Source organism: Phaethon aethereus (assembly GCF_964289735.1).
Source record: "Phaethon aethereus genome assembly, chromosome: 1".
In the NCBI taxonomy this organism is placed as follows: Eukaryota; Metazoa; Chordata; class Aves; order Phaethontiformes; family Phaethontidae; genus Phaethon; species Phaethon aethereus.
The window spans coordinates 125,970,307-125,983,963 of record NC_138575.1 but is presented as its reverse complement, the minus strand read 5'-3'; the positions used below and the strand labels follow the sequence as shown (position 1 = coordinate 125,983,963).

At 51.0% G+C, this 13,657-nt stretch overlaps 1 protein-coding gene across 1 annotated transcript in view; it reads left to right on the top strand.

Annotated features, from left to right (window-relative positions):
* The window catches only part of TSPAN7 (tetraspanin 7), a gene marked incomplete at both ends in the record, with an annotated part of 100,880 nt that extends 97,962 nt beyond the window's left edge, over positions 1 to 2,918 (top strand). Inside the window, one exon of the mRNA XM_082013891.1 lies at positions 2,850 to 2,918. Within this exon, the coding sequence (XP_081870017.1) occupies positions 2,850 to 2,918 (69 nt within the window). The remainder of the gene's footprint in view (positions 1 to 2,849) is intronic.
* Positions 2,919 to 13,657: the final 10,739 nt, after the last annotated feature.

Sequence of the window (13,657 nt, the reverse complement as noted above, 5' to 3'; positions counted from 1 at the left end):
CAAGAATTAATGTGGGCCAAAGATCAGAAAGATAAATTCATGTGTAGCCTGCCATTCATCTTACAAGTGACTTGAATAAATCAAAACATTGTCACTTGCCTGCAAATACTACAAAGCTTAGACACACTGATTATTAGAGTTACAGCCTGTGTAAAACAGAAGAATACCTAATTAAAGGTAGCTGGGGACGTCTGCTACAGCTGAAGGGGGAAAGCAAGCCCTATGGCTTCCTATTTGTATGGGCTGCAGCATTTTTCCCCTTGTAAACCTGATACGAGCAGCAGACTGTGGTCAGGAACAATGATGGCCGTAATCTGGGTGCTCATGATGGGAAATAATAGATACTTTGTGGCACAGGCAGGAAAAAAAAAAAAGGGAAACTTGAATATATGTAAGTCGTTGGCCATTGTAGGATGAGGGAAGAACTGATTTGGGTCTGGGATGGAATTTGCACAGTGAAAATAAATAGGATGAAATACTCTGTGAAGTTCATCTTAATGAAAAATGCAGTAAGGCAGAGAAGTAATCTCTCAGACCAGCTGAGGAATGCGAGAGAAGGCTGAAAGGTACCAAAAACACAGAAAAGGGATAGTGAAGTGGGTGGGACAGGGCCACCCAGAGGCATTTACTCTGTTCTGCCTCTCAGAGCACAGAGAAATACATATGAGGGACACGCTATGGGAAATCTCATTCTCCAAAACTCAGCTGAGCTAAAGAAACATCGCACGAGTAAGCAGTGGGAGCGTTAAAGACTCTCTAGCAAACCCACAGGATGTGGTGGGGTTTCAGCAACGCTTCCCAAACAGCCAAATTGATAAAATCATCCTCCTGGTGACTGGAATATTTAAGCATGGAAATACAAAGCCCAGCCAGAATATGCTGGCATCCTCATTGTTGCCGATCTGTGGACTCCTGGGTGAGTAGCACTCCGGCTACAAAATAAGCTTCCTGCTGGAACACCCGTCTAGAGGAGTTTACTAGAAAAGCACAGATGGCTAAACTGTCTTCTTGGTATCAAGTGAGATTTTCAAAAGCTGAGGAGGGTTTTCAGCACCCACATCTCGTTTGGCAACTGTGAAAATACAGCCCCCAAAACCTAGTAGCTTAGGTTTTTACTGGAGGTGGGTCAGGAGGTGTTATCTGTGCCCCACGTCTAGTTATAACCAAGGCAGTGTCATCCTTGGTATTTGGTGGCAAAATTGGGGGTTGCATGTAGGGGACGATGGGGATTCATACTGCTTTTAAAGATGACTTTAAGCCCTTTTGAGATGCCCAGAGCAGTCCTGGTGGACACTGAAACAGGAGAGGGAGCAAATTTCTAGCAAATGAAGCATGTCCTGACCAGAAATGTGGCATCTTAGGGGCAGAAAACAGTTTACCCGGATTTCAGGTACCCTGGTGTCGTGGTTTAGCCCCAGCCAGCAACTAAGCACCACACAGCCTCTCGCTCACTGCCCCACAGTGGGACAGGGGAGAGAATTGGAAGAGTAAAAGTGAGGAAATTCATGGTTTGAGATAAAGACAGTTTAATAAGTAAAGCAAAAGCCACGCACGCAAGCAAATCAAAACAAGGAATCCATTCACCACTCCCCATGGGCAGGCAGGAGTTCAGCCATCTCCAGGGAAGCAGGGCTCCATCACACGTAGTGGTTTCTTGGGAAGACAAACGCCATCACTCCGAGCACCTGGCTTGGTCTTGCTCTGGGCTGATGCCAGCCCAAATCAAGCAGTTGGCTGGTAGAGAAGACATATATTTTGGTGATGATCGCATTAACAGGGAGCGCTGACGGTCTAGGGGAAAGGGCGCACAATCCCAAACGCGAAAGAGAAGAAGGAGCCAGTTTGGACAAGCAGCTGGCCAGGCATTATCTACGCATGCTCTGCGGGGTCTGAGGGAGCTCCCCTGCTGCCGAAAGGTTGTGATCCCCCTCCTCAAGCACCGCTCCCTTCCGATGTACTCTGCTCACAGCAAAAGGAGACGGGCAGAGGCGTCCCCTCCCGCAGGCATCGGGGAGACAGCCAAAAGCAGCTGTGACACCCCTTGCTTGGAGCCAGCTCCAGGGAAGGCTGGTCTGTCTGCAGAGACGGCCCTCTCGCCTCTCCCCCATAGCCAGGGATGAGCTGTAGCAGTCTGGACATGCTCATGAGTTAATTAATTGACCAATCCAAATGAGAAAAGGGAGGCTGAGTTATTTAGGAATAATAACGCAGGAAACGCTAACAAACTGCAATAGGCAAAACGTTGAAATGACTGAGTGCTTATTGACGAGTGGAAGCCAGGGATCTGTTTTCAATAATCTGAGTGACAGCCAAGGGAATAGTCAAAGACTTTTTTTTTTTAATTTATTTCCAGATTTATAACGCTTATTTCTCCGGTCCTGCATCATTTGTAAAGAAAGCGTAATCACTCTGGGGCAGTAGGAAGCTTTTCCCCAGCACACTGTCAACACAGTTAAGGGGGCCGCCAGCTCTCGGTGGTGGTGGGTGGTGGCGAGGGACCCAGGTGGAGCTTGCGAGTGAAACGCAGCCGGTAGTGTGCCGACACCCCTGCCAGTTTACCCATCCACATCTGACTTGGCCAGGCAATGACACTGGGGTTGAAAAGTAGCAAAAAGTCATGCTGTCTATCAAATAAATATGCTCCGATAGCAATCATGAGGGAGGTCTGGCAAAGAAAGTTGGGAGCTTTTAATGCTGTTTTTCTGATTAGAGCGGTCCTTAAAATAAGGCATAAATTCTGTAGTGCATAATAGCTCCAGAACATGAAATCTTTGCTCATCATGGCCTGTGCTTTGCTCTGCGTTTATTTAACTTAACTTCTGTTCTACTTCTGTTCTTGTCCGGAACAGTTGATCGGGATGCTGCTGGCATGCTGTCTGTCCCGATTTATTACTGCTAACCAGTACGAGATGGTGTAACAAGGTGAGTTTTCTCTGCTTTCCATGTGGTATGCTATATACACCCCAGTATATATGTCATGTCTGTGCTGCTTCTGCTGAAGACAGCAGGCAAGTTTTAGATGTTCAGTGTGTTCCTCAGGAATTAAGTCTTCCCGTGGGATTCTTTGCTTTGGGATTTTCGTCTCAATATTCTGTCTGGTGGGTAAAAGGGTCGGGGTGGGGGGAAAGGCATTGTTGAACGTTTTGTCATTTCAGTTTTCTTCTTGAGAAGAGAGGACGAAATACCTGCCATGAACACTGTTAACAACCAGAGCAACCCACCTTTTTTTTTATCCCCCCTGCTCTCTAGTCTTTCAGGAGTGTGAAGTCCAGAGCCTGTCTGAAGGTCAGGAGCTGCAGAATTGGAGAAAGACTGACACGAATGTTATAGCACACACTGTCTCTCGCACGCACGCACGCACACCCACACCCCCACAAGCAAGCCCGTGCGCGCGCACACTTGCACCCCACCTCCCGAACTCTGTCCCATGCGTAGTGTACCATTCTGTGAAGTACCGCGGTGCCACCGAGAGCAGCCGAGTCCCCTCGGCCTCCGGACCCAGACCCCATCCCCACGGCTCGGCATAGGACGGCACCGTATGTATGTTCTTGGTCACGCAGTAGTTGCATTGTAAGTTAACAAAGGTAATTCATTAACAGCATTGATCGGGCTGTGCATGTAGTGACTGGAGGGCATAATTAGCCTTTCACCATGGTTAATAAGTGTTGCACACGTTCATATAAACCGGTATATGAAATATATATTCTTTTGGTTTTATCTTAATTTCATGTTTTGTTTATTGCTTTACTAAGGTTTTCATCCTTTCCCCCTTCCCTGCGCCTGCCCCCCTTCCCCAAAAACAAAGGAATCAGTAACATAACATAAAGATACTTGAAAATGATGTTAAAATGTTGTGCTTGAAGGGAACCGTTATTCCTGATGTTCTTCTACATCTTTGATTCTTACTCAGTGTTGTATGCCTAGTGCGTATCCCGGTAGGCTTTGTCTAGTGCATTTTGCCTCTGAACCCGATCCTGTGTAATACTGTTATTAAGCTGTGTTGTTGCTTACTGTGAAGGCAGGAATTTTGCTTCCTTTATTTTTATTAGGTAGTTACGAACTAATTGAACTGTGCTGTACTGCGGCCTTCATACTTTTTTCCTGTTCTTTCTTTTTCTTTCTTTTTGCATTGAGGTTGCAGTCACCAAATACGTTGTTGAAACAAATCGAAATAAAAACACACACACACAAATAAAAAAATCACAAAAAAACAGGCATATGAAATATTTTTGGGGGAAAGCAAAAGTTTAAAAACCTTTTTAAAAAAATAGGACTTTTTTAATAATGCCTCTGTCTAGCATGCCAACGAGAATGCATTGATATTGTGAGTATTTGTGATATACGTATTAATAAATGGAACCATTACAGATTTCTAGCCGCTTCCTTTTTGTTCTTTAGTCATAACAAAACTCTTTCAAGGGGGGAAGTGAACATGAAACACAAGTGCACAGCTTGGAGTGACATGTCTTTATGCATATTTTAACAACTAACTCGCTTGTGGCAGAAAAATGTTGCTACCCTGGGGAAAAAGAGAGCGAGCTGGAATTGTTTCAAAACTCCTAGAAAAACCTTCCACAGCTGGTTTCACCACGTGAGAAATACATACCCTCTGCTTTGCAATTTTTCTTCTTGTGACTGATAACGTTCTGCAGTGTTTAATTACCCCTTCTTTAGTGCCACACGTGATTTTGGTATTAAGCATTTCTGTCCAATTTTGGTGAGGGTGGGGAGAAGAGGGATTTGGGGTTGAGGGTGGTGGGTAATAGCCATCTCTGCTGCATTCGTGGAAAGGCGGGCACTTATCTCTTCCTCATTTGAATACATGGAGTGTTGAAGGCCTGATAGAAAGCCCCTGGAAGTTTAAACCTGGAAGTTTCGGACAGAGCTCCTTTGGACTGAGAAGAAGACTTGAGGTGGGAAGCCCTGCAGCCTTCCGGCTGTGGAGGAGCCGCCCAGCGCCTGTGTTGGCACAGCCCGAACAGCTGCCAGAGTCCTAGCCTGTCCTCTGTCCGTCTGTCCATCCGTCAGCGCCACCCACCCGGTTACCGCGTCCCTCCACCCAGGGAGGACTGCCCTGCGTGGTGCCTCCCGCACCAGCTCCCGAGGGACCTCAGCGTGGTGCTGGCGTGGTCGCTGCGCTCTCACCCGCAACTGTAGAAGGGCTTGCAGCCGCACGGGCAAAACCCTGTCGGCGTACGCCGAGGCGTCATGTCTTAAAAACCCCGGTGCCTTCTTCGCCTTTATTCAGAGAGCGCTTCCAGCGCAGGGAGGAGAAACAGAGATTTGTAAATAAGAGAAGAGGAAGCTGGTCCACAAATTTAAATCTGCCCTCAGTAAAGCATCTGCCATGAGGGAGCGGGCCATTTTTAAACGTGGAGAACGCCAAAACACGGCTTGCATAAATGCTGGGCAGTTCATGTGTACTTTGCTGGGGACAAAGCCACCGGGCGCGGGCCGCAGCGCTCACATTTGCAGTCCCCTCTCAAGGCTGAAGAACGGTCGCAGCCGCTCGCTCGGTTGCTGGGGCTACGCGATGCTGGAGCAGTGCCCTTCTCCCGCCAGCGCAGGAAGTTCACGGGGGGATGTTTTTCCATTCCAGAAAGAACTGGCCCACCAGTCGCCCCAGTTTCCCTCGCCTATTCATCCCCAGGGAGGTCTCCCCTGCCCCATGGAGGGGAGGGAGTGGGGCGAGGCTGCCGCCTCCTCCCTCGGCGACCTTCCGGAGTGGAAAAGCACCAGCCTATCCTCGGTTTTCTTTGCTTTTTTTTTTTCTTTTTCCTGAAAGAAGGAGTTGTTTGTGCCAAGAGCTGTTTCTTTTGAAGATGCTGATGTTGGGTGACAGGTCAGCAGGCCCCCAAACCACTCCAGCTTGCCCGTGCCCATTCAGTGAAGCACGCGCTCGGCTTTAAGGCGTAAGCGGTGAATTAAGTCCATTCAGCAAAGCCCTTCGGTGCGTGCACAATTGTTTCCCTCAGCCCAGCAGCACTGCTGCTTCTATGGGGTAGGTGTGTTAATTGGGCTCTCGACAGCTTCCGTGGAGAGGTTCAGGCTCCTGGTGAAGGACCCTCCAGGGGTTTCCCCAGTGAAATCCCCCGGGCTGGGGCTGGGGCCGGGGCCAGGCAGCAGCTCCGGCAGGGGGATTGCACTGGCGCTGTGGCATCCCTTGCCCTGGGCGCAGCACCCCCGCGCTGCCGGGCCTCCCTCCCGGAGGGAGAAGCGAGGCAGTGGAAAGGAAACAAAGCCGGAGCTGCCGAGTACGGGTTCACGTCGGCCGGGCACAGATGCGCGGGGTTCACGGGGTACCCGGGGGCTCTGCCTCAGGGGCTGAGGTCCACCCTCTGGCACAAACTGAAGGAGCGGTGGAGGGGGCCAGCTCCTGCTGCACCGGGCTGGCTCTGGCGGCCTGATCCCCCCCTGAGCAAGTCGCATTCGCTGCCATCACCAGACCAGAGCTGGGCAAAAGAAGGGCGGGCAGGTCTGGGAGTCAAAGCAAGGGAAAGGGCGACTGGATGAGCCCCGGGGTGGGGAGTGGAACAAGGCATGGCTGGGGGACGAGGAGAGCATAAGATGGAGTGGGACTGTCGGGGAAGGAAGAAGGAGCGTTGAGACCACCTCCCTTTGGCCCCGGTGAGCTGCTACCTTGGTTTGGCTGCAAGGTGGACCAGTGGCATTAGGTGGCACGTGTCCCGTCCTGAGCTGACTCCCAGGGCTTCCGCTGAGCAGGACAGCCCCGCACACCGCCAAGAGGGTAATACGTTGCTGTGAAGGTGATTTTTCACAGTAGCATCAAACGGCGGCTCTGGGAGCAGGTGGCCATGCCGGAGGGCCTTGCTGGCTGCCACCATCCTTGGGCGAGCACCGCTGCGGAGGAGGCTGGCTTTGCGGGCCTGCCTACGGCATTTCGGCCCGTTGCTCCTCGGAGGGCCCAAGGCAGGGGCTAAAACTACTTTGCCTTCTGTGGCTCTTCCCCTTGACTTTAATGGCTCATTACTCTTTAAGGTAATTTTAAGATTAGCAAATCAATTTGCTGCCAGCCAAGCCCCATGCATAAAATACCTGGCATCCCACCGGAGGGGCAGGATTGATCGGGATGTCAGACTTCTACCAGGGCTGAGTTAGGGCTGCTTCAGTACAAACCTGTGTAACCAAAATAGAGATCTCCATGACTCAACATACAAATGACTTCTGCTTTTTTGGAAGTATAAGTGTTTTTCCCCCCAAACACGTAAAATCTGGTCAACTTTCTGCAAGCTGCTTTTACCAGCTTGACCTAATTTTGAAGAAAAAACCTGTTGCTCTTGCCTTTTCTTGTCATTTCACCTGTTTCTGTTGCAACCAGGAAGCAAAGGGGGTTTTGTTTTTTGCCCAACGTGACCGGAGATACTTGGTACGTGCGAGCTCATTAAAAGCAAGCCATGCTGAGGCAGCAGCTCTTCAAGCTCTGGAGTCTGTTCTGCTCCACTGTAACTGTAGTGTGGTTATTTTTGGTCTCTGCTGAAGCTATCTATAGGTGACATACATTTAGATCGCGGTCCTTCCGTGTAATCAATAACTGGGGTGTGTATATATACACATAGATATATAGAACGTCTCTGGTGAGCCATACAACAGTGTAACTCATAATGTGATGTAAATTCCCAATGCAACTACTGAATCACCAGAATGCTATTTTTTATTCACTATCCTCATATAACACAGCATCTTGGCCAAGACTTTCAGAAACACGAGATTTCGGGCAATCCCCTGGAGGTCTTTCCAAAATGCTGTAGCTTTCAGAAAGTGCCGAGTGACCTACCTTTTGGGAATCCAGCTGTTTCAGAACCTCTCAGGGCACTCAGAAGTGAAAAGTCATTTTTGAAAGCCCTATCTGTTCTTAAAATGGAGATTATTCATCCAAGTAAAAAACAGTATTTTTAAGTTGCAATCACTTCCAGAGGGGAAGCAAGGACAGCTTTCTGGCTTGTCATGGAAGCCATGGTTTGCGTGCTTTATCTCCTTGAGTACAGAATCAGAAATCATGATGTGAGAGAAGAAGAACTGGATAGGTGGAGAAAAAAGAGCAAAAAATAAATAACCCTCTATTTTTTCAGTCAAAAGGGTTTGAAACAGGAAGTATTTCATCCTGATTGTGTGTTCAACAGGGCGGTGCCAGCAGCAAGGGGATCTGTGGTCTGGTCCGAAGGGGACTGCTGCCTGCCAGGACACCCCTTCTGTCCTCCTGATGGTGAGAGCAGCCTTTTGTGGGAGCCTGCAGGCGTCAGACTGCTAGAAACTACCATGGTTCACATGCAGTGAAATTCACAGCCAGCGTCAATCCGTGGCACTACCTATGGCTTTGCAGGAGCGGTTTGACGCTGGTAGTTTCCTACTCCGGTTCCCATGGGCTTACTGTGCTTCTGTGGCATTGACATTTAACGTCATATTTGGAAGCTATTGCTTGCTCAAAAGAACTGGTTAGTGCTTATGTTGATTATTTGGTATCTCCAGGCCTGTAGTTATTCACAATTAAAAGCAAATAAAAAAATTGCTCAGAATTTTCTTCAGCCTGGAGTTGGTTCACTGTGACCCAAACATCAGATGAAGGAGTATTTCTCCCAGGTACAGGAACTGGTACACTGAGCCCGTGGGGTATTGCTGTGTGCTACTCCTTTTTTTTTACCTTCATGCAACCCTGGTGCTTGCAGGGCCAGGGGCTGCCTCCTCCCTGCAGGTGAGGTGGAGTTCAGCCCTGCCGGGAACCGGCCCGAGCCCTGCGTGCTCCCGCCGCCTCGCTGGCACACACGGCCTGCCAAAACCAATGCCGTGCCTTGGGGGAGTATAGAAAACCGGTCTCCACCTCCTGCGCGGAAGCATGAGGCAGCGTGGAGGTACAAGACTCAGAAAACCCCAGCCGGCACCACAGCAAGCTCGAGCACTGAACTGAGTGTGGGCTCGTGCAGTCCACCCGTCTTTGTGATGTGGGGTTTCCTCCTGATGCTTGTCTGGATAACCTAGATGCTCCCTGCTTGTTTGGACTGTGCATTTTAAGTGCTACAGTGTGAAAGGGAAATCAGAAAGCCAATCAAAATTGTCTCTATGAGACCCATTCAATAAAAAAGCTATTGGCAATTAGCACGTTTTTTTATAAAAAAGTAATTAGCCCTCCTGCCCTGAGAATTAATGAATGCTTTTCATTACACCCCAAGGGGTAGTCAACCCAATAATAATCCACTTCAGATGAATGTTGTTCTAAAACAATATTGTTTGACAACACAGGCGGTGGGACGGTCACAAGCAGGAGGCAATCCTACTCCAGCAAATGCTGGAGCTGGTTGCTTCAAAATGAAAGGCCATTAATAATTTGCTAGGATTAACGCAATAGACTCAATTTCTTACTCATTAAGGAGCTGAAGCAAAGCATACAAAAAGACCAGTGCCTCATTTGTTCCTAGGTGCAAAGCTTAGGAAGGCAGTGGTTCCAGTGGTACCACAGGACCACCGGGTACAGTGGTACCAGTGCTGGCTATTAACTTTTGCTGAATGTGTCCATAGAGCTTGGCAGGGCGGAACATGACTCGGCTGCGTGATTGTCTGGACTGGGCAATTTTATTGTCCGAGAGGTGTTTGGCAGCTGAGTGGCAGAGGATTGTACGTCCCTGCTGTCTCCCCTTCACTGCTTAACCCATGGGCACCACAGGGAATGAGCACCAGGCGACGGCATCCCTTCCCCCTCGACCCTATCTGATCGTTGGCATTTTCAGCCCGATTCGTGTTTTGCTGCAGATGCAGAAACCACGCAGACTTCTCAGTTCGGTGGCTGCCCTGCTCTGATAGCCCACCCGCCGTCACCACGGCCACCTGGTTCTCCTCAGGGTGGTCAGCACAGCGCAGGCAGGTGCTCTCTGTCAGAGGGAAGCCCGAGCAGATGAGACAACGACTCCCCTTCCTTCCCCTGCCCTGGGCGCATCCTCGCCGCTCCCTGGGGCAGCGCTCCCCTCCGATGTGCGCGTGGCCCGTGCTCGGCCTGGGGCCGGGGGGGTCCAAGCTGCCACGGCTTACCAGGGACTGCTGGCACAGCTTCCTGCAGCCAGGCTTCAAAAGCTTCCCCAGGACATTTACAAACCTGAAGATGCAAGTGAAGGGCTGAATCCTCCCCTCCAAGCTGGGCTGCTGAATTAGGAAGCAGTGGTCCAGGATGACACCGGGGCGCTTGGCCCCCAGGGCTTTGCCCGGCAAAGGCAGAGGGTAGCGGGTGGTCGCATTAAGGAGGCCATCAGCGAATTTACACGCTGCGGACAAGACCTTCCTTGCCCGCTTCTGCCCCTGCCGTCTCACACGCATTTGCTAGGGGACCCCCTTCCCACCCCGGGGCAAATAGACACCCCCAGCCTCTCCTCCTCCGTTCCAGCCCTCCCTGGCCAGCAGGGACCTTCCAGCCACGGTGGGGGCCAGGGCTGCCAGGGGGAATGTGCTGTAGACCCGGGGGCAACGTGTGAGCACTGGAGGCAAGCGTGGCAGCCGGCTCAGGAGCCAACACAAACTTTAATAGCCAGCTCTACAAAATGCCTCTCTGATGACCACGTCTCCTCTTACGGCTCGGCGCCGCGTGCCGCAAGACGAAACACCCGGATGAGCAGTACCTGCAATCGTTGCTCAGCTTGCACTGCGGTGCTGCCTGGAGGTGACGGTGCGGCATCAGAGCACCGTCTGGCTGGATACGTCGGGGAAGTGCAGTCATGCCGTGGAGCTAAGGCTGTAGGTCTGAGGAGAGGAACAAGCGGGGGCAGAAAATAAGAAGAAGAGAATTAGGCAGCGTGGAGGCTATTTGGATCAGTGCAGTGAGCACCAGGCTGCATTACAGTTGCTTTCGGCAATCTCGATTTCGGCATTTCGAAGATTATGGATGCCTAATTTTGCAGCTGTAAGCTTCTTTGAGCACATGTTTGTTTTGATATGATTGCTTAACTTCCAAAAAAAAAGTACATGGGGGAAAATATATTTTTCAGGTTGAACCATAGCTCTCCTCTGAGGGAACCTCAGCAGGGCTGCAATCCCTAAATCATCCCCTTGGTGCTTGTCGCACCAGCTCTTTATGGGCTGGTGGAGCAGGGCTGCCCAGCTGCTGGCCTGCAGGCAAAGCTGCCTGGGCTGCCGGGAGTGGGGGTTAAGGGGATGCTCACAGAGAGCACCCAGCCCCCTGGGAAGGCTGATTCCAGTGCTGTGTCATGATTTCAGTGTAAAGGGAAAGAAAAGGTCCCTCAGTTTAATACTGGCTAGAGTTTTATTCCTCCCTTTTTGCTGACAGAACTCTGGGGAAAGTTTTACGGGGGGGGGGGGAATAATTTTTTTCCAATTTAGAAGTTTTCAGAAGTACAGCTAGGTGTAATTAGCTTTGAAACATGAATTAGTAATCACTTAACTGCCACATTTGCAGTGGCTTGAGGATTACTTTTCTTGTTAATATAATGGTATTTTAAATTGCTGTATTTGTATTTGCAGTTTTCACTTTCTAGAGAGTTGCTCTTTTTTCTGGTCAATTTTTCCTTTTTTCAAAAAACTAAATCGATGAAGACTTGGTGTGATCTTACTACAGAACTAAGGAAGATCAGAGCTAGGTCTCCTATGGATTCATACAGTGTGTAGCAGCCTGTATTTTCCGTCATTCATTTTCTTGCAATACTAGGAAAGGTAATTTTTGTAGGAACGGTTGAAGCTTGGAAAGGAAAGTATCCTTTAAAGCCATCACAGCCACAGAGCCAAGAAACATTAGCTGCGAGTAGTTGCAGCTAGGACAGGTCAGACTCCGAGGCATAAAGGCAGGTAGAAGCTCAAAACCAGGCTGTGCCAGTGGCCTTTCAATGGAGTCGCAACGGGACGAGTGTGTTTTAGTTCAGCAGGAGCTGTGTGCGGTACAGAGGTGCACTTACTGACGTGGGAGGTGCTCACAAACCCTCCCCATAAATTACCTGCCCTGCAAAAACCCCCACTGATAAATACAGCACTCAAGGAACCTAACCCAGGTAGGCACAGTGCACATAAAGCCTGGTTGGCTATTACCCACCAGCTGCCCCGCGCCAGCCCCTGGGCAGGTCTGTCAGCCCCCGGCAGCCTGCGGGGTAGCCACCATCCCTCCCAGGATGCCACCGCCACGGGGTACTGCGTCCAGCACCCCCTCTTCCCCCCGCATGGCTTTGCCGGGCTTCCTACGGATGGCTGCGCTCGGCAGCGATTCGAGAGCAAAGGCTGACAGAGTAAGGAGACGAAGGAGACGAAGGAGTAAGGAGACTGCTTTGCTCTTCTGTCGCATTTTATCTCGAGTCTGCCAGTAGCTTCCTGCAAGTTCTGGGGTGAATGAGATGTACCTACGTTGCCCTCTTAGAAAGGGGTGTCGTGATGGCAGGGTGGGAGTTGCACAGAAATGCAGGCTGCCCCTGGGCCACCGGAGTAAGGAGCTCAGCTCCTTCCAGCTACAGAGTTGCAGTCTCCCTTAAAAAAGCAGAACAACAACAAAGAAACCCCAAAATTGTGGTAATTTCTGAACCTGAACTGTTCCTCTGCAGTTTTCTTTTTCATTATTTCCTAGTGGATGACCTGATGCTTGTTTACGTAACGGCAAATGCGTCTCTCTTTGGATGGCTGAGACGATTAATAATAGCTCTTTTCTGGAGTCAGACTGCGTTTCTGCAAAAAGGCACTGAAATTCCAGCCCAAGCAAGCACCCACCGCCCGGTTCAGACCGTGGCGGCAGCTGCAGTAGCGGCGCTGCCCGGGGCTGCAGTTCCCGGTCCCTGGAGGCCAAACTGTCGCTCTCCCCGCAAGCAGCCTACGGCTGGATGCCCAAAGCTCGGTCACGTCAAAAATGAGCGCTGACCTCTCTCTCCCGGCCTGTGGTGGCAGAGCGAGGTGGCAGTCCATCACGAAGCTGAAGCTCAACCTCTCCAACCGGCGGCCACATCATCGCCGGCGCTCTTGCTGCGTCGCTGCCTGCCATCAGCTTGCCGGCACGTCGCTGCCCACCCCGGGAGGGTTTCGACGCTGGACACCCTGCGCGGTTACGGTAGCCGGCAGGGAATTTTTAGCCGAGGCGCAAAATGAGCCGTCGTGTTTGCCCCTGGCTTACTCCCAGAGGCAAGTTGCGTCTGCTACCGCTCCTCAGCCTCCCCAGCTCTCTCCGGCCAACAAGCGTCTTGTATTTGAGGGTAACTGGAGCCCTTTTCCTTTAGAAGTAGGGTAAGTGTTCCAAGGCCACCCGAGTCCTCTGCTTGCGGTCGAAGAAGGCCCGCTGTCTGCACAGGTGTCCAAAAACCCACAGCAAACGCTGTCATCTCTCCGGGGGGGGAAAAAAAGCTGCTTTTAAGACACAGATTGTAAGAAGGTGTGATATATGTGATGGATTCCTGCTGCCCAGGGAAGGGAAGGATAGGTTTAGCAGGCGAATATGGAGGCCCGTCCGTCTGTAGGGCCTCATTCACCTTCTGACGAGGCGGCGTAACTCGGCTGTGCCGAAGGGCCGACGTGCATGGCACAGGGTGTGATACCCCCCCGCCCCGGGCTGTGCAGCTCGGCCCGGCACCGGCACACCGGGGAGCTGCCGGTAAATGGCCAGGGAGGGCTCACGACCCCCAGCGCACGGGCTGGTGGGGAGCAGAGCTTCAGCTGGCAGCATTATGGGGTCCCA